General features: G+C 40.9%; 1 protein-coding gene across 3 annotated transcripts in view; it reads left to right on the top strand.

Moving 5' to 3' along the window:
• The window catches only part of rbl2 (retinoblastoma-like 2 (p130)), a 33,325-nt gene extending 11,974 nt beyond the window's left edge, over positions 1 to 21,351 (top strand). Inside the window, exons 7-23 of one of the 3 annotated variants that reach the window (XM_055007044.1) lie at positions 135 to 199; positions 1,755 to 1,926; positions 2,002 to 2,165; positions 3,515 to 3,627; positions 3,703 to 3,806; positions 3,894 to 4,031; positions 5,146 to 5,310; positions 5,571 to 5,679; positions 6,855 to 7,142; positions 8,406 to 8,605; positions 9,812 to 9,988; positions 10,385 to 10,456; positions 10,555 to 10,654; positions 12,478 to 12,722; positions 13,714 to 13,887; positions 15,786 to 15,955; positions 21,181 to 21,351. In XM_055007044.1, coding sequence (XP_054863019.1) covers positions 135 to 199; positions 1,755 to 1,926; positions 2,002 to 2,165; positions 3,515 to 3,627; positions 3,703 to 3,806; positions 3,894 to 4,031; positions 5,146 to 5,310; positions 5,571 to 5,679; positions 6,855 to 7,142; positions 8,406 to 8,605; positions 9,812 to 9,988; positions 10,385 to 10,456; positions 10,555 to 10,654; positions 12,478 to 12,722; positions 13,714 to 13,887; positions 15,786 to 15,953 — 2,454 coding nt within the window. In that variant the 3' untranslated portion in view covers positions 15,954 to 15,955; positions 21,181 to 21,351. Of the gene's footprint in view, positions 1 to 134; positions 200 to 1,754; positions 1,927 to 2,001; positions 2,166 to 3,514; positions 3,628 to 3,702; positions 3,807 to 3,893; positions 4,032 to 5,145; positions 5,311 to 5,570; positions 5,680 to 6,854; positions 7,143 to 8,405; positions 8,606 to 9,811; positions 9,989 to 10,384; positions 10,457 to 10,554; positions 10,655 to 12,477; positions 12,723 to 13,713; positions 13,888 to 15,785; positions 16,930 to 21,180 lie in introns of those variants that run through there. The other 2 variants (XM_055007052.1, XM_055007040.1) reach the window with 2 other exon arrangements.
• Positions 21,352 to 21,679: the final 328 nt, after the last annotated feature.

Here is a 21,679-nt window from a genome sequence, read left to right as displayed (position 1 = left end):
GTAGGATGTGTTTTCTAACAGCCCCAGTTGACTTCCATCATGTGTTTTCTGCTTCCTACCAGCACAGTCAAAGTATAATAGTTGTATTGTGTGAAACTTATCTCACTCTCTTGGTTTTTCTTCTCCTCCCACAGATTCTCAGGGGTAAAGAGGACAGTCTGACCGGCTTTCTGGATCCCATGAACTTTGGAGACAGTTTGTGAGTTTTGCACGGCATCACAGTGTTTCAATTTTGCACGTTTGCTTACCTGTATTTTAGTTTTTCACGTTACAGCATCTTTTGTGCCAGAAAGGAAGTTTTATTTATTTTATTTTAAATCTTTCATCTTTGTTAAACCTTAAAGAGCAAATTAGCATCTGTTTTAGCTTCTAGATTTCCCTTCAGATTCAAAAAAGGCCTTCAGGATACAATACTGAATGCAAAAAGGCAAATAAGGATCCATGGATATGTAGTAAAGTGGCTGCCAGGAAAAGCACAAATAATGAAATGAATACAGATGTTATTTCTACTCAAAGTTGCTTATTATTATGCAAAAAAATAAAAAATGACATGTCTATGCTATAGATAGATTCTCATTAGTTTGTTTGATAAATAAGACTTTAAATTCACTAAGTTGCTGTTCTATTTACAGCACAAAATTGAAAAGTGATCCAAGCCACAAGTCATACACACATACACAACCTTGTGGTTGTATCTTTGACTCCTCTTGACAAAACTTTTTAAACAGTTAAACTGTTGACTTTTTAACACAGGCTTGTTTCAGTCCACAGGTTCCTGATGGGATTTAAGTCAGGACTTTGAGGAGACCAGTCTAAAACCTTCATTCTAGCCTGATTGAACCATTTCTTTACCACTTTTGATGTGCGTTTGGGGTCATTGTCTTGTTGAAACACCCATCAAGAACCTGTGGACTCATGAAGAAACAAGTCTGTGTCAGAAAGGCAACAAGTTTAGCTGAACTGCACCAATTCTGTCCAGAGGAGTCAAAGATACAACCACAAGCTTGTGGATGGCTACCAATGAACTCTGAAGACTAGAGTAAAAACAAGTTTTTTCCAGTATTGGTCAGACCTGTGTAACCAAATCTACCATCAAACGAGGTGGTAGCAGTGTCATGCTCTGGGGCTTTACACAAAGTAAATGTAATAATGAAGAAGGAGGATTACCTCCACATTTTTCAGGAAAACCTAAAATTATCTGCTAAAATGTTGGTTCTTGAACACAGTTGAGTGTTTCAACAAGACAATGACCCCAAATACATTAAAAATGGAAAAGAAATGGTTCAATCAGGCTAGAATTAAAGTGTTAGACTGGTCTTCCCAAAGTCCTGATTTAAACCCATCAAGAACCTGTGGACTGACGAAGGAACAAATCTGTGTCAGAAAGACAGCAAGTCTAGTTGAACAGCACCAGTTCTGTCCAGAGGAGTCAAAGATACAACCACAAGCTTGTGGAAGGAAACCAAAAGAGCCTAGTTGAGGTGAAAAGGACATTTTTACCAAATATTAACATTGCTGTGTGTACCGTATATTTTTAACCCAGCAGGTTTTGTCATATTTCTATAGGACCTATAACAAAGAGTCATGGGTTTCAATTATTCCATCATAGAAAGTTCAGACTTATAGGAGTCATTGGAAACTCAAAAGTGCTAGTAAATTCATGGTCTTTAGAAGTGTATGTGAACTTTTTTTTTTTTGACCACTGTATCAACAAAAATGGCTGATTTAGTTTCTTCTGCTTTGGTCTCCCTCAGCTTGTCTCTCAGTCGGCTCTATGAAGAACATGTTTTGGCCACCGGCAGTCTGGATGAGAGGATCTTCACCGGTGAGGGGGCCAACGAGGACATCGGCACCCCGGGGCCCTGCCTATGCGAGGGGATGGAGAACCAGGACAGCGCCGCCTACAGGCTCCACACCAACCTCACAGTGAGACTCTATTCCCATCCCTCTTTCTGTTCGCTGTCTCTGCTGGTGAATCTAACCGAGTCTGTCCTCCTTCAGGCCTCGGCTCTGAAGGTCTCCACCCCTCTGACGGGCAGGAAGTACGTCCAGGAGATCAGCATGGCGTCGCCGCTGTCGTCCGCCATGAAGAGCGTCGGACGACTTCACACTCTGCTGTCAGGAACCAAACAGGGTCCGAGCGCCAAACTAACAGAGACTCTGAGGTACGAGACGATACTACGAAACCACAGTACTCACTACTGCAAGTAGTCTTCTACTTTACACTGAGAGTAGCCCACCGATACTGTACACGAGTCTGAAAGTGCTTGTGTACTTTCACTTACTGCTGTCACTTTACATGAAGCTGAGAGTACTCAGTGTAGTATTAGTGCTGATACTTGATACTTTACCTTAAGCTGAATGTATTCATGTACTTTTACCACTGGCATTTTACATGAAGCTGAGAGTACTTGTGTACTTTTACTGCTGATACTTCACGTTAAGCTGAAAGTACTCGTGTGCATCTACTAATGATACTTTGTATGAAGCTGAGAGTACTCGTGCACTTTTACCGCTGATACTTTCCAAGGAGTTGAGAGTACTTGTGTACGTTTACTCTAAATACTTTACGCAAAGTTGAAAGTACTCGTACTTTTTCAGCTGGTACTTTACGTTAAGCTAAAAGTACTCGTGTACATCTACTAATGACACTTTATATGAAGCTGAGAGTACTTGTATACTTGACTGCTGATGCTTTACATAAAGTTGAGAGTATTCGTTTACTTTAATCACTCATACTTTACAGAAAGTTGAGAGTACTTGTGTACTTTTACTGCTGATTTTTAACAAGAAACTGAGAGTACTTCTGTACTTCAACCTCTGACAATTTACATAAAACTGAGAGTACTGGTGTAATTTTACCACTGATACTTTACATGAAGCTGAGAGTACTTTTACTGCTGATACTTTACGCAAAGTTAAGAGTTCTCGTGTACTTTTACACCAGTTGTTTACATAGTACTTGTGTACTTTTACAGTTGGTACTTTAAATGAAATTGAGGATACTCTTGTGCTTAAACTGCCGATACTAGACATGAAGCTCGGAGGACTCATGTACTTTTAACACTAATACTTTGAAAGCACTTGTGTACTTTTACCACTAATAATATAAACAAACTTTAGAGTACTTGTGTGCTTTCACCGCTGATGTTAAGCTGAGAGTACTCTTGTACGTTTACTAATGAAGGTACGAATACTGATGTGCTTTCACTGCTTATACTTTACGTGAAATTCAGACTACTTGTGTACTTTTCCTAAAAAATACTTTGCATGAAGCTGAGAGTATTTTTACGACTGATACCTTACTTGAAGCTCAGAGTACATCTTTTTTCCACTATATTTTTCATGAAGCAGAGAGAACTCGAGTGCTTTTGCAGCTGATACTTAACCTATAGCTGACAATAGTAGAGTACTGTTCCTGAATTGAGGACTTGTACATGCATTGAAGTATTTTTGGTACTTTTTCCCCTGTGTACTTCAGCAAAAACTGAACCTCGTCTCTTTTGCGTCTCAGGAATTGTGCCAGAGACCCCAGTGATGTCATCAGCCGGCGCCTGAGGGACATGTTTGATTTGTTTTCTCAGCACTACGAGGACGGCAGCGCAGACAGCCGGCCGATGGGGAGAGGTACGCAGTAAAACTCTAGTAAATATTCAACAAATCTGCTCCCTCCACCTGTCTGAGTAAAGTTTGTCCTCGCAGACATGGCGGTGAAGTATTTCCACCTGGCCGAAGCACTGTACTACCGAATCCTGGAGTCCATCATCGAGAGAGAGAAGATGATTCTGGGAGATGCTGATCTGTCGGTGAGTATGAAGTAAAACCACAAAAAACTTGTACTTTCGTCACTGGCTGATATAAAATATGTGAATCCATGTTCGTCTGTGTTTCAGTGTATTCTGGAGCAGGACATCTTCCATCGCTCTCTGCTGGCCTGCTGCCTGGAGATCGTCATCTTCTCCTACAGGCCTCCAGGAGATTTCCCCAACGTCATCGGCATCTTCCAGCTCCCTGCTTACCACTTCTACAAGGTACCAGTATGAGCAAAAACACCAAAATATTTGATGAAGAAAAAACGGGTAAAATCTTGGGTCACAAGTGCTGTAACATTGTGAGTTAAACATTCTTAAAGAAGGTGGGGTCATGTTGATTTTTGCCGAGCACGGTGGTGGCAGTATCATGCTGTGGATCGATATTTGAAGCGTCATAACTTGAGAGAAATTGTAGCTAGAGTCCTGAATTTGTGTAGATTCATTGATTTATACATCTGCTCTTCTATAGCCATGTAGGTTTCACATATGAGGAATCAAACTTGGTGTTTTCGTGCATAACAGTAACCCATAGATTAAAAAAGTGTTGGGTCATTCCACCTCAATTCAACAAATGCCTCACGCCTGACCATCTTCCATCTGACCTTTTTTTTTTAAAGTGGTGAATATTTTTTTAATTGACCATGTGTAAAATATGGGCCCTTATCTAGCCTTAGTTTTTGAGTTAAAAATTCTTAAAGAAGGTGGAGTCATGTCCATTTTTGCCGAGCTCGGTGGTGGCAGTATCATGCTGTGGATCAATGTTTGAAGTGCAATAACTTCAGAAATAATGTAGCTGCAGTTCCGAAATTTTGCAGGCCCATGGAAATCTACATCTGGTTTCCAATGGTGCAAACCAGTTATATGATGGTGCAAAAATGTCCAACTGGACAAGTCATAAAATATTGTTACTGGGCTGAAAGAAAAATCATGGTTTTCCAACTCATAGTGCTTCTAATAATAATAATAATAATAATAATAATAATAATAATAATAATAATAATAATAATAATAATAATAATAATAATAATAATAATAATAATAATAATAATAATAATAATAATAATAAATAATCCACATCACCTAACTCGAAAAGGTTATCTATGATCCTAGAGTTTACACATGGCCACCTCAGTCAGTATTCACCACTTAAAAACAAAATCTGTAAAAATGAAGATGATCAGGCGTGGGGCATTTGGTGAATTGAGCTTGCATGACCCGTAAATCAACAATAACATTTAGTAAGAACTGAGATGGAGGTAACATTTTGACTGAAGCATCCAAGAGGCTTAAAGTTCTAGACCAAGTTCTAGGAAAAGATTTGCTGTATCTGCAGGTGATCGAGGTGTTGGTCCGGTCGGAGCAGGGTCTGTTTCGGGAGGTGGTGAAGCACCTGAACCAGGTGGAGGAGCAGGTTCTGGAGGGTTTGGCCTGGACCAGTGGCTCCCCGCTGTGGGAGAGTCTCCGCAGGGCCAAAGACCACGTCCCTGCCTGCCAGGAGGTCCGTCTTTGAAACCTTACATTCATTTGTAGACATCACAGACTGTTTTTCTTCTACCTGGATGAATATTAATGAAGTTGAACAGCATCCAGAACTTTGGCAACAACCCCCTCTAGTTAAAAACATTGGAAAAACTGACTTTTTATGACATTTTGTTAAAGAAAAACTGTCTCAGGATCCAGTTTTTCCTGTTTATTCAGATATTTTTAATGAAAAAGCGGCAACTCTTTGTGCTCTGATTTTGTATGTGTTTGTTTCAGGTGATGCCACCTCAGTATCTGGAACAAAATGATGAAAGCAGCACCAGCAGCGTTGCCCTCACGCCCATCAACCACGGAGCTGACCTCAGCACCAACAGCACCATCAAAGGCCAGTGTTTGTCACTTCATTTACAGCTGTTCATCCCACTGCCTTTACTTTCACATGTTGAACTGTTAAATCCTGAAATATGGAAGCAAAACAGACCTGCAGAAGAACAGCAGAGATGATAAGAATCATTCAGACACTTAAACTGAGTTATATTCTGCAGTATTTTAATGTTTTATTCCAAATCACCTGATTCACAAAACATTTAGAAAACAAGTTTAAATTATCAAGCTGTTGAATTTTAAAACATCTGATTTCACAGTTTGGTTTCTCTTGAACAGAAATGATTTCTTGACCACATAACACAAACCGACAAATAAACAAAAAAACTACAAAGAGATTAAAAAAATAACTATGAAGAGACACAAAACAATTACAGATACAAAAAACTTCTGCAAACAAACAAAAATTAACGATGAAGAGACACAAAATTAGCACAAAGAGACACGAAACAACTCCAAAAAGATCCAAAGGTATTCTAAAAAGACACAATAAACACACATAGAGACAAAAAAAGTACAAAAAGACACAAAACACCCAAAAAATGCACACAAAATGACTTGAAAGAGACAAATTAAAAAGGCATGAAACTGTAACAGACCCAAAAAACGGCATCCAGACCAGCCAAAGAGTCAAAAACAACGATGAAGAAAAAAAAACTGAGATGCAAAATAACTACAAATGGAAAATAATTCAACAATTTTTAATGTTAATGAATTGCAGCAAGTGACATGAAACAAATATAAATAAAAACAACTACAAAGACACACAAAACCACTGCAAAGAGACAAAAGAGAACATAAACAATCACGGAGATAAAATTTGCAATCGCTTTTTAACATTAATGAACCACATTGAGTGACACAAAACAACAGCAAAGACACAGAAAACTGCTATAAGGAGACAAAATATCATTAATTTTATCAATAATGTTAAAATTGCCAAATAAAGTTACCTGTTCTGTTTAAATGGCAATAAAATCCAGAGATTAAAAACAACAATTCAACACTATGACAGATTGTGCAGATTTTAATGTCAGATTTTATTGTTTAGTTCCAGATTCTGTTATTATTTTGTTCTATAAAATGTCCTCTTGACTATTGTGAATAAAATGTGTGTAGAAGTGTTTAGTTGTTTAGTTTTTTTTTTAGACTAACATAACTCTCCTCCTCCAGCAGGCGTGTCTCCCTCCCCCACCACCCTCCTGGACCGCTACAGCTCCCCCCCCACCGGTCCGGCTCGCCGTCGTCTCTTCGTCGACCCGCCGGGGGACGGTGAGACCGGCGCCGCCTCCACCAGCTCCACCAGCTCCACCAGCACCACCAGCACACCATCCACCGCCGCCGTGACCAAGACCGGCCAGGCCAGCCTCGTCACGGCCATCCCCGCAGGACAGACGGTGGTCACCGTAGCGACCGCCACCGTCACCGCCAACAACGGGCAGACGGTGACCATACCAGTGCAGGGTGAGGGGCTGATCATCTAAAACACTTTAGAACATCATCATCAGATTTTGTGTGATTTACCTGATGTTTTTATGACATAAAATACAGATATTTACAGTAGAATTGTCCAAAATGACTCACAGATGTTCAAAATTACTCAGAATTACCTGTTCAAAATCAGTTAAGAAATTTGTCCAAAGCAGCTCATAAATTAACAGGACTTTATATTGCAGTGAAAAAGGAGCTCTCAGGGCGTAAAAACACCCAGAAAATGAACAGTAGAGCTCTGCATGAAGGATAAAGTCATGGTTGCAACCAGGGAATGTTGAGGAAAACCTAACAAATCTGTCCAAAAACCTGAAAAAACATCTCAAAGCTTGTCCAAAATGAAATGAACATGTCTAATGACAGTCCCAAAACTTCCTGATGTCACCTCAAACATATAAAGATGTTTGTGAATTTTTAGCTTGGTATATATAAAATGCTTTTATTTTGAAACTCCAGAACTCTCTCTCCAGACTGGATCTATTGATATTTTGTTTTTTGTGCTACAACTTGTCAAACCTCAGACCAAGTATTTCATAATAAAGTGTATTCGGTATGTTTAATTTTGTATTATTATAACACGTAGCTACATATGATTCAGAAAATCGCACTAGTTGAATTCTGCAATATCAATTTTTTAGTTAATGTGAGCTCAAAGTTTGCTCAGTCAAAGATGGTTTGATCTACTTGTCCAACAATGCAGTTTCTGAATCAGTGACAAGAAGAAAATTAGCCGTGAAAATCTCAGGTTTGCGTCTTTAATAGTTCCTGAGATATTGTTGTTCAAGCTGCATCAAATTTCAGTGTGAGCCCCAGAGCATGATACTGCCACCACCATGCTTGACGATAGGTTTGGTGTTTTTGGGGTTAAAGGCCTCATCTTCTCTTCTTCAAACACATTTCCTCTCATTGTGGCCAAATAACTCCGTTTTTTTTTACCATCACAGATTCTGAATCAATGACGTGATGAGAAATAACAGTGAAAATTTCAGGATTTTATCTTTTATAGTTCCTGAAATGTTGTTCTCGAAACAGCCTCAGATTTCAGTGCGCAAAAAAAACATGCTAAAAGTGGCTAGACTCTATATATCTTGTATAGTATTTGATAAGTCAATCTGAAATTTCACAATTATTATTCTAATTATTCATATTTTATGATGAAAAAGTTTCAGATGTTTGAGCAGAAGGCCTCTGTTGATTTGAGATGAAATAATTCTAACAACCTCTGACCTCCTGCAGGAATAGCCAACGAGAGCGGAGGCATCACTTTCTTTCCCGTCCAGGTGAGCGTGACCGGGCAGGCCGGCGCCACCCTGCAGCCGCTGTCCGCCCAAACCCTGACTGGCACCATCGCCGTCCAATCAGCCGTCGCCAAACCAGCTGCCAAGGCAGCCAGCAGCCCGTTGAGGAAGGGATCTCTGTCGCTGTTCTTCAGGAAGGTGAGGGTCTCAGATGTCGATTGTCCGGCCTCATGTTCAGCCACACCCTGATTGATCTGTAACGACTTCACTCTGCTGGTTTGGTCTGAATTTGCAGATTTTCTTTGTCATTCTGACAGAAGCAGATGTTTAATTTAGAGGGACGTTTTTATAGTTACACAGCAGAAAAAAGGCTACAATGAGGCACAAATCAACCACAAAATGACTACAAAGGGGTGTAAAATGACCACAAAGAGACAAAAACTGACTAGAAATTGACACAAAACAACTATAGACACAAAACAGACACAAAAAGACACTAAATGATGACAAAGAGATGCCAGTTTATCAGAAATAGACAAAAAACATCCACACAAAAATACACAAAACAACTACAAACACAAAAACTACCACAAACATACACAAAACAACCGCAGAAAAAGTAAAATGATCTCAAAAACACACAAAACAACAACAAACAGGCACAAAATGACCACAGAGACACAAAACAACAATGACAAAGAGACACAAACAACTGTAGATACAAAAAAGCTTCAAAAAGACACCAAATGACAACAAAGAGATGCAAATTTATCAGAAATAGGCAAAAAATAACCACACAGAAAGACAAAAATACAGAAATGTTTACGAACAGATTAAAAACTACCACAGAAAGAGTAGAATGGCCTCAAAAACACACAAAACAACAACAAACAGGCACAAAATGATCACCAACAGACTCAAAATGATCCGAAATAGACAACAAAAACACAACAAAGACACTCAAAACAACCACAGAAAAATGGAAAATGACCTCAAATAGGCACAAAGACAGAGATACAAACAAGTACAGATGCAGAACAGCCACAAAAGACACCAAATGACCACAAACAGATACGTAAAACAACCACAAAGAAACACAAAATGACCATAAAAAGACACAAAATGGCTATCAAAGATATTAAAAAAAAGACTATGAATGCACACAAAACAACCAGACACTCAAAATGATCACAAAGAGATGCAGATTGAACAGAAATAGACAGAAAAACACCATAAACACAAAACGACTACAAACAGACAAAGACTACCACAGAAAAAGGAAAATGACCTCAAAGACACAAAACCACAACAAACAGGCACAAAATGACCACAAAGAGGCAAAAACATCTGTCCTGATTGTGGTCAGCAGTGTGTTAAAGCTTGTTTCCACGTCTTCGTTCTCAGGTTTACCATCTGGCCAGCGTTCGGCTCCGAGACCTTTGTGCCAAACTGGACATCTCGTCGGAGCTGAGGAGGAAGATCTGGACGTGTTTCGAATATTCTCTGGTCCACTGCACCGACATGATGATGGACCGACACCTGGACCAGCTCCTCATGTGTGCTGTTTACGTCATGGCAAAGGTGTGTTTCAAAGAGACAAAAACAACCGCAAGAGACGGTAAATAACACAAAACACCAAGAAAGACACACAAGATGAGGTAGCTTCTTTAATATGACACAACATCAGCAAACAACGACCAAAAGCCAAAAACAAGGAGACACAAAATGACTATAAAGATACAAAAATGATCGCAGTCACAAAACAATTCCAAAAAAGACAGAAATTACCACAGAGACAAAAAACTAGATTCTTCTCCATAACATTGACAATGACAAAAAAAATTACAAGGAGACACAAAAAGAGTACAAAGAGGAAAGAAAATTACCACAAACAGTCACAAAATGTGACACAGCACCTCTAGAAGTGTACATTGTTTACTCCTGCTGCAATAACTCTGTGTTGTTTGTGTTCGTCAGGTGACCAAAGAAGACAAATCCTTCCAGAACATCATGAAGTGTTACCGCACTCAGCCTCAGGCCAGCAGCAACGTAAGAAACTGAAATACTGTAGAAATGTCGCTAGTTGATAACAGAGATTGCTCTATCCATTCAGGGTTACGTATAACCTCCGATCGTGTGTTTTTCAGGTGTACAGGAGTGTGTTGATCTCGGCGAGGAGGAGGCGTCACTCCGGCTCCAACGATAGCAACAAACCAAACTCCTCTGCTGACGGAAGCCAAGATCCAGGTAGAAAAACATTTATCCAGAACATCTTTAACCCCATCTCAACTCTTCAGTGAACATGATTTACTGTGAACTAGGGCTGGGACTTTACCACGTTAATTGCAATTAATTAATTACAAAAACAATGACGTGTTTTAAAAAATAAAGCATTTAATCGCACCCTTCTCAGTTCCCTAATTTCTAGCACACCGGTTACACTGATGAAAACTCCAGCCCAGTAGGTGGCAGTAATGAACCTAAAGTCTGTTTACCAGCCGTGAAGAAGATACACGACACACCGAGTGAATCAGTGCACAGGAAAGTTTGGTGATGGAAGACGAGACCGCATTGAGCTTGTTGGGCAGAAAGTTTTCTTTTAAAAACCTTCCCGATGGCAGCTTGGATAAAAGCCTGGTTGTGTGTAAATTGTTCAACAGTTTTCTTATCACTGCAACACTTCAAGCCGACGGCATCACCTCAATGTAAAACATGTTGCTGCGGCGTAGACAAACTACGTGTCCACAGGATCCGTTTTTCTCGCATCCGAATATCACCTGCTTGGTGGGCGGGGCCACTAGATGGTCACATGACAGCGCTTTCCGCTTCAGTCCAGTAGAAGCCTCAGACCAACATGGCGGCTCGGTCCCAAAGTTTTTCATTTATTACGAAAACACTTAAGCAAAAAGTATTTCTAAAAGTCTTAGAAGCGAGAAATAACCTGCTGAATCTGTTCTCGTTTTAGTTCAACAACGGTTAGTTTAGACGTTTAACGAAAATTTTGCGATGTGTTGGACCTTGCCGCACCGAATTTGTATAAAGTAGAAGTCATATTTACTTTATGCAAATTAGTTGCAGGCAACTCCGGGGAGACACGCCGCAATGCAACCAGCATGCAACGCAATACGTTTCACATAGACAATAAATAGGACAGTCCTGTTATTGGCAAACGGTGTAGCCATCCCATAATAGACCACTTTTCAACTTCTTTTGGAGTTTACAAAAAGTCTTAAAATGTTGAGCATAATCACTATAATTGCACTTGGAAGTTACAGTAATCTGTGAATGTAGTAGACAGATGAAAAATGCAGATAGATAGAAATGAAACAAACATTTTTGTTGTTTAAGTTCGCTTATATGTCTATTTATCAATTCATCTGTCAACCAAAATATACTTGAATTGAGAAACTTTGCTTATTGTGTCAAATATGGCTATTTGACAAAAATGTGATTAATCGTGATTAATTAATTACAAAGCCTCGAAGCAATTAATTTTTTAATCGCATCACACCACTACTGTAAACATAATTCACATCTAGTCAGAATTAGCATGAAGTTGATACAGGTGCTACCTTACAGCTAATTAACCAATAGTTTGACTTTGTGTAACTCCACCTCCTCACTGCTTACTTTCGTTTACCTGACAGTTCATCAGGGGACAGCAGCAGCACAACCATTTAAAACTAGGATAAATCCAGGGGTTATATAGTCCTGATTGAAATAAATTATTTTTGCATTGTTTTGGGCTGAAAATTTAAACACATACTGGGGACGTGAGAGTCTCATTAATTTGCTGCAAAGAGGCCAATATGGGACCTGCAAAACACTTTGATGGAGCCGAAAAAACAAAATGCCATAAAGGGAAAAAGCTTCTTTAGTCTCTGAGAATTGTACAACCTCTTGAGACCTTAATACCACATCTCCATCACCTCCCATCACCAGATGGAGGCGCTCTTTTTCAACGTACAGTGCTGTAGAATAAGTCTCCAACCCGACAAAGGCACCCTGAGTGAACACAAAATACACATTATCCAGTAAGTCGGCAATAAACAGTTCCCCTGATCTCCCAGCAGGTGGCAACATCAGCCCGGTTCCTATTCGCTCCAGCAGCACCTTGCCGGTCCCCCAGCCAGGTAGCACCCCTTCCACGCCCACCAACGCCTCCAACAAGACCTCCTCTTCTTCCACCACCTCCTGCACTGTTGCTGATGGCGAGGAGGAGCGAGGAGACCTGATCCACTTCTACAACAACGTCTACATCAAACAGATGAGACACTTTGCTCTCAGATACTCTCCAAGTTCGCCGTCTGCAGGGGTACGAACACGTGGACACTCACACACTTACTGATCCATGAGGACTTCACTCTGCTGGTTTGGTCTGAATTTACAGATGCAGGTTTTCTTGATCATTCTGACAGCAGAAGATGTTTACTTTAAAAGGGAGGTCTGTACAGTTACACAGCAGAAAAAAACCTACGAACAGGCACAAAACAACCACAAACTGACACAAAACGACTTTAAAGGGGTGCAAATGACCACAAAGAAATGAATTATGACCAGAAACTGACAAAAACAACTCTAAAGAGACACAAATGACTACAAATAGACACAAAACAAACCACAAAGAGGCACAATCAACTTCAAAAACACACAAATAAAAACAGAGAAAAACACCACAAAGAGGCACAAAAAGACCACCAAAAACAACAACAAAACAAGCACAAACAGACACAAAACAACCACAAAATGCAAAATGACTACAGACACAAATCAACAAGAAAATAGCACAAAATGACTGCGGAGAGAAAAAAAACAACCACAGCCGCAAAACAGCCACAAGGACACACCAAATGACAACAAACATACATAAAACAACAACAAAGAGACACAAAACAACCACAAAGAGACACAAAACAACCATAAAGAAACACAAAATGACCACAAAAAGATGCAAAATGACCACAAAGAGACACAAAACAACCACAGAGACACAAAACAACCACAGAGACTCAAAATGACTACAAAGAGACATAGACATAAAGTGACAACAGAGACACAAATTGACCACCAAAGAGACACAAAACAACCACAAAGAGACACGGAACAACTACAGAAACAGAATGACCACAAAGAGCTGCAAAACGACCACAAAGAGACACAAAATGGCCACAAATAGACGTCTGGTGCAATTTCAACATTCAGGTATTTCAGGTCATCACATGAAATCAAACCTTGCACCAGGAGTTGGTTTGTCCTTCTGCCTCTGAAGTGACGTGTATTCTGGTACATTGTTCATACCTGTGCAGGTGGAGTCCCCCCCTCTGTGCCCGTACCCCACCCTGAGGACCGGATCTCCCCGTCGGATGCTTCTGTCCAGCAAACACTCCATTTACATCTCGCCTCACAAGACAGGCTCCGCCCTCACGCCAACAACTCCCCGGGACAAGATTTATTACTACATCTGCAGCAGCCCCCCCAATGTAAGACCAAACACACAACACACATGGCTACAAAATATTCAGTGCTAACTATTTTTGTTGCTTTATTTTTATTGTAAAATAAGTGATTGCATGAGTGTTCACTCCATTTAAAGTGGCTCACCTAATTCAATGCTGGTGCAGGTAGTTACTGCCAGAATCACACAATTAGTGAAATAAAATGATCTGAGTGCAGTGAATGTGTCTCAGAGGTTGTAGTATAAAGACTCCTGTATCTGGGAGGTCCAGTCACTGGTGAATCAGTATTCCTGAATAAACAACTGTTGTTTGAAACCCCTCCCAAGTCAAAGCTTTGTGGAAGAGTGACAAAGAGAAAGCCCCTGTTGAAAAATCTCAAATTAAATCTCAACTAGAGTTCACTAAAAGGTACGTGGAAAACACTAAAGTCAAATGGAAGACAGTTCTTTGGTCTGATGAGGCGAAAATATAAATTATCAGACTAGACACTATGTTTGGCAGACACCAAACACTACACATCATCACAAGCACACCATCCTCACAGTGAAGCATGGTGGTGGCAGCATCATGATGTGATGCATGGTGGTGGCAGCATCATGATGTGAAGCATGGTGGTGGCAGCATCATGATGTGAAGCATGGTGGTGGCAGCATCATGATGTGAAGCACGGTGGTGGCAGCATCATGATGTGAAGCACGGTGGTGGCAGCATCATGATGTGAAGCATGGTGGTGGCAGCATCATGATGTGAAGCATGGTGGTGGCAGCATCATGATGTGATGCATGGTGGTGGCAGCATCATGATGTGAAGCATGGTGGTGGCAGCATCATGATGTGAAGCATGGTGGTGGCAGCATCATGATGTGAAGCATGGTGGTGGCAGCATCATGATGTGAAGCACGGTGGTGGCAGCATCATGATGTGAAGCACGGTGGTGGTAGCATCATGATGTGAAGCACGGTGGTGGTAGCATCATGATGTGAAGCATGGTGGTGGCAGCATCATGATGTGAAGCACGGTGGTGGTAGCATCATGACGTGAAGCACGGTGGTGGTAGCATCATGACGTGAAGCACGGTGGTGGCAGCATCATGACGTGAAGCACGGTGGTGGCAGCATCATGATGTGAAGCACGGTGGTGGCAGCATCATGATGTGAAGCACGGTGGTGGTAGCATCAAGATGTGAAGCACGGTGGTGGCAGCATCATGATGTGAAGCACGGTGGTGGCAGCATCATGATGTGAAGCACGGTGGTGGTAGCATCAAGATGTGAAGCACGGTGGTGGCAGCATCATGATGTGAAGCACGGTGGTGGTAGCATCATGATGTGAAGCACGGTGGTGGCAGCATCATGATGTGAAGCACGGTGGTGGCAGCATCATGATGTGAAGCACGGTGGTGGCAGCATCATGATGTGAAGCACGGTGGTGGCAGCATCATGATGTGAAACATGGTGGTGGCAGCATCATGATGTTTTGTCAGCAGCAGACCCTGGAAAGCTGGCAAAGGTAGAATGGGGTAAAATTTCTTTGTCCAGATGTTCTAAGCAGACTGACATCTGTCCACACAGACTCAAAGCTGTAATTGCAGCCAAAGGTGAATCTGAGTACCGACTTGAAGGGTTGAATAGTTTTTACAGGCACTATACATGACAACATATGTTTAAGAGTCACTGAATGCATGGACAAACAACCCCCTGAAACCAGTGTCCATTCAGTAACCATAGTGATGATTACAAATTCAACAACTGCCCAGCCTCTTCTCCATAGCAGCAGCAGCAGCTGAGGCTCATGGGTATTGTAATATTTATAGACAGAAATAAAACAAGCTAGTTCAGAAAGAGAAATGAACAGAAACCTGGAAATAGCCAGTAGAGGCTGTTACTGACAGATAACCTCTGACCTTTAATGTCTGACCCCTCAGCGTCTGCAGGAGATCAACAGTATGATCCGGACCGGAGAAACTCCCACCAGGAAGCGCAGCATGGCTATGGAGGAGGAAACATCGCCCAAACGGGTCTGTCCAGACAACCATTCAGCTCTGCTGCGCCGCCTGCAGGACGTCGCCAACGACCGAAGCTCCTCCCACTGACGGTAAACACATCGACTCCATGCTAACAAGCGGTCACCATCATATGAGCAGCTTCTGCAGCTTTTTATGTCTGCACTGAGATTTGTCAACAGTTGTTTTATTTGCTGGGAGCAACACACAGCTTCAGTGACTAAAATGAACTTTATTGTTTCCATTAAAAAGAACCGTATTGTCTGTAAAAATCTGATTAATCACTGAAACGTGTCCTCTGAAAACATTGGGCTTACTGTGGATCCTGAAGCAGGTTGTCTCCATTTATTGCCCCTCAAAGTTGCCCTAAAGGTTAGCATTTTACAGTTGAGTGCTGCCTTCACCAAACCCTTTGCTGTTTTCCATGTTTTGTCATTTTAATCACTGTTGCATTTTACAATCTATTGATTATTATTAAACCGAGCAGTCGAGATAAAATGTTCAGTCTCCTCCTAATTGAAATAGTCAGTTTCTTTGCAAATATCACAAAACCAAACAGCGTAGACCGAATTAACTCATACTGTTGTTGTTTGCGTGTAAAAATCTTCATTCCATCCATTTATTCTGATGAATGTTCAGAAGTGTTTAGGAGCCGTGTGATGAAGGAACTTCCTGAACTTCTCGTCCTGCCTTTTAACACTTTATTTTACATTTGCGTGTTTTTATTTCTCGTTTGATTTTCTCTGATGCTCTAAACAAAACTAATTCTACGTGACATTTAACCTTTTAAAGAAGTTTCAATCACGATAAGTGTTGTTTAACCTTTGTGATTTACATGTTCTTACGTCCTCCTGCTACCATGGACTCAAACTCACCGACCGTCACCTTCACAAGTCTGTAAATATCTGTACAAAAGAGAAAAGAAAGCCTATTTAATGGAGGTGATGGAAGTTAAGTGCCTTTATTTTGTACTCCTCTGTTTGTTTACATCCTGCAAACTTTACCTTTTATTAGATTATCCTGATTGTAAAGAAGAAAAACAGCTGAAATAAAATGTTTGAACACACTTGCTGGGCTGTTTGTCATAATACAACACACACTACAAACTACAAGGAGATGCAAGACAAGCACAAAGAGGCAAAATGCAACTACACACAAACTTACAACTGATAAAAAACATACAAAAGAATTACAAAAAGACACAAAATGACATCAAAGACGCAAAAGAATGACTCAAAGAAACACAAAACAACCACATAAAGATGCAAAACAGCTACAGAGACAAAAAATGACCACAAAATGACCAACAAAGAGACAAAAAACAACCGCAAAGTAGTACAAAACAACTACAGACACAAAACAACTGCAAAGATGCGCATATTGGCAACATCAAACTATTGAGCAAAATAACAGAAGTATTATAAGTACAATTGTTTAAAATGAATAAATTGTTCAAAACTACCCATAATTGTATAAAACTAAACAGAATGTCTAACATGTCTAAAACTACTTGAAATTTATCCAAAACAACTCAGAGAAATTTCCAAAGATTACATAAAATCTTGGCATATAATTTAGAATTTGTCCATAATAACAAAACTCTGTTTGAAATGATTAAAGGATTGTCCGGAACTAAATACACTTGACAAAAAATGGCTCAGACTAAACTCTGAGTTTGAGGGGCACTGAGGAGGTCTGGCTTGTTGTCGGGGTGGCATCGTTTTTATTCAGACAGGCTTCTGGTTGACCTGTAGCTGCTCTATTTTATTACTTGGCCAAGGAAAAGGCGGAGTTATGTGACGATCAGCGTACGTTTGTCTGTCTGTCAGCAACATTAATCAAAAATGGACTGACAGGTTTGGATGAAATTTTGACGGAAGGTCAGATATGATACAACGACCAACTCATTAGATTTCGGCAGTGATGCGACTTATAGTAAGGATCCACAGATTAAAGATTTCTGTATCATTGCCAGATAGCGGCACGGCGTCACTGTAACCATGACAACAAGTGAACACTACATCAGCTGCTGCTGCCGTGGTGGATCAGAGGTCGGGTTCTGGTCCAATCACAGCTGCTGCTGGACCTTTGAGAACTAAACTGGATTTCTCTTCAGTTTGTCACCTCAACACGATGTGATGAAAACACAGAAAAATAAACTCTCTCTGGGCACCAAGGCTTCAGCCGACATGTTTCCAGGACACTTTGTTCTCATCAGCTGAATGTGCTGCAGGCAGAGAAGCTCAACAATTTTGACTGCAGCTGGAAATAGAAAATCAACTGAAATATGATCCTGCACTGACACAAACATCCTGAAACTTCCTGCACACTCTGCAAGCTGACATCAACCTCCAACGTTTCATGTCAACATTAACTGCACTTCTCCATCATTCAGTGTGGAGCTGCAACACTAAACTACACAGTGATAACAACACACTTTACACTGGTTCCCAGTCCAGCTCCCAGTAACATGGACCAGTCAGAGTCTCTACACACCAGCAGCAGCAGCAGCAGCAGCAGCAGCAGCTGCTGCTGCTGCTGCTGCTGCTGCTGCTGCTGCTGCTGCTGCTGCTGCTGCTGCTGCTGCTGCTGCTGCTGCTGCTGCTTCTTCTTCTTCAACCTCTGGATCATCAGGACACACTTCATCCTCTCAGCACAAACACCGTCCTGATCAGCATCAATACTTCCATCTGCAGAGAGAAGAAGAAAGAACAGAGGAGATCAATGAGTCCACAGTGGAAACAAACTGCTGACAGTCATCAAGCTTCATTACTGCACAAACTCTTCACTCATGGATTTACTGCTGCTCCATTTAAACCAACAGTCTCTGAGTGTCCATCAACATCTCATCTGCTCTAGAAAAACTAACTCAGAGTCTGGCAGCAAAGAGACACAAAATATGTTCAAATGCTTCTGGAAGCTTCTAAACCTGGATAATTTCTGAGAATCAAACAGGAAATTTCTAAAATAAAGACATTTTTAGCAGATTTAAGTACAGCTAAACAGTCATGTTATGGTCAGACATTGTAAAATAAAACATGTATTAGTAAAAATGCAGTTTTTGATGTGACATTTACAGTTTTGTCCTGTTTTACAGTTTACATAGAAGTATATTTTCTGTGATTTTAATCAATTATATCTGTAATTTGACAAAATGATGAAATGTGTGTAAAATGAGAGGAAATGTTGAGAGAATGACTGAATGTACAGATGCTGCTGTGAAATAAGAGCCGCTGGTTTACAGGCTTCAGTCTCACTGATCTCAGAACTGTGACAAACATCAGACTGATCAGCTGATCACTGTTGAAATGAAACAACAAACACAGAGATCAGATCTGATGGACACTTTGATGAAGGAGGACCACTGTCTCTGCACATCTGGAAGGCTGGCAGCTGGAATCAGCTTTATTTCCTCAACACATCAACACAACAACAACAGTCGGCTTCACATCCACTCAAACACACCATGACAACAAGCTTGTGGCTCCTCTGATTGGCTGACTGCTGTCTCTGTGTTTCTGTCACCGTTCTGCTCTCACAGCTTCACTGAGAAGCTGCAGGTTTACAGGAGACTCTGGATCTTTGCTTTGATACTGAAGAAGAAAGCAGCAGAGACTGATGGAACCTTCTACTGACCTCAGAGTCTTCAGGCTGCAGTCTGGACTCTCCTCAAGATCTAACAGATGTTTCACTGATGAATCCTGCAGGTTGTTCCTGCTCAGGTCCAGATGTTCCAGATGGGAGGGGTTGGACTTCAGAGCTGAGACCAGAGAATCACAGCTGATCTCTGACAACCTGCAGGTCCTCAATCTGAATAAAGAATAAAAGATGTAGATAAAATCATTGATGATCCATCAGATGTGTTCAGGTTCTCAATGTGCAGATCAACATTACTTTGTCCTCATCAGTGAGCTTTTCTCTAAAACCAGCAGAGTGACTTTGTCCTTCTCTTATTGTGGATCATCATCATGTCAGCCTTCTACACACATCATCCACATGTCAGCTCAACATTCATCCACATATTCATGTCCACACATCAATAACATGTTGCAACAACAAACACTGAACATTTTCTACAGTTTCTGCTACAAACACTTACAACCAGAGCAGATTTACAGCTTCATGGATGGAAGTTCTGTTGAACATAAATGAGCTTCAGTTGCCATTAAACATATCAGATCTACAACAGTAACAGACAGACAGTGAACTGACTCCAGAGTCTTCAGGATGCAGTCTGGACTCTCCAGAAAACCACTCAGATGTTTCACTCCTGAATCCTGCAGCTTGTTCCTGCTCAGGTCCAGATGTTCCAGATGGGAGGGGTTGGACTTCAGAGCTGAGACCAGAGAATCACAGCTGATCTCTGACAAACTGCTTTGTCTCATTCAAATCTTCCAGTGTGTCTTCCAACAACAGTCACATGTCATCTGTACATTCCAGAGGGATTCTGATTCCTGCTGTCCACACTGACTGTCCACTGCTCTCTTCCTAACACAACTCCACTGGAAGGAATCACTTCATCAGCTCAGCTCACACTAACATCAAGCTTCAGCTTCTGACTGACACTAATCGACCTCCAGACTGTTGACAACTGAACTCCTCTTTGACTTCCTGAGGCTCCACTGCAGCTCAGCACAAACACTGTGGAAACACAAACATACTGACTGGATCTGTGGAAGTCAGACTGCTGAAGCCTCACATCACTTTCACATCAGCTTCACATTCAGACACACAGCAGGACTGTGGATTCTGTCCTCCATCTTGGAACTCTGCAGTCAGCTGATCAGGGGATTCATTCACACTTCAACAATCTCAAACATCTTCACGTTTTCAGGAAAATCCTAAAAATGTATCAATGAAAACTTCAAACTTCAGTGAAGGATTTAAATTGAAAATATTGATGAATGATCAACAGTGAACTGACCTGAGAGTCTCCAGTTTACAGTTTGGATTCTGCAGTCCATCACAAAGATGCTTCACTCCTGAAATTGGCAGGTTCTCGTTTCTACTCAGGTCCAGTTCTGTCAGATGGGAGGGGTTGGACTTCAGAGCTGAGGCCACGACTTCATAGTGACTCTCTGAGAGTCCACAGTCAGAAAGTCTGTAATGAGACATAAATGACAAAACGTGTTATAATGAAAGAGGACACTTATATTTCCTCCATGCATTTGATAGTGGAACATTTGGACTGGTCCTGTTGGACAATTTAGTTCTTCACATCAGTGGTTCTGCTGATCTTCTCTGTCTGCCAAACTGAATTCTCATCAGCCTCTCTCACACCTGCACACATTGAATGTTTCTTTGGTTTCATCTGCAGATGGAGGACAGAAGACGAGTTCCATTCAGGCTTCCATACTGTCCACGGTCTGTCAGAGTGATCTGATCCCACGTCTGACTTCACAAAGTTCTCAGGAGAACATCTGGATCAGAAGAACATTTTCTGTCCTGTTTTTACTGCGACTCAGGATATTGTGACTGAGTTGTGCTCAGTGAACATTTCCAGTTGAAAGATGATGATGTCTCTGCTGTGAACCTGCTGCTGTCAGATTCACCTCCATCACTCAACATTTACAGTCTGCTGTCAAACGCTACACAAATGAAACTAATCACTGGACAACATCACACCTGAACATCATTAATATAAACATCAGGATATATGCACTGGAAAAACAAGACTTTTACCAATATTTACAAATACATCATTATATAGAAGCAAAAGTAGATACAGTGTCAGAGAGTAACATAGACTTACTGAAATTGTTTAGAAATTCATATGATGGGAAAACGAATAAGAAGCCAATTTCAATTTTGTATAA

This window comes from Amphiprion ocellaris, chromosome 3 (assembly GCF_022539595.1).
Source record: "Amphiprion ocellaris isolate individual 3 ecotype Okinawa chromosome 3, ASM2253959v1, whole genome shotgun sequence".
Classification (NCBI taxonomy): domain Eukaryota; kingdom Metazoa; phylum Chordata; class Actinopteri; family Pomacentridae; genus Amphiprion; species Amphiprion ocellaris.
This window is presented reverse-complemented; position numbering and strand designations above follow the sequence as displayed.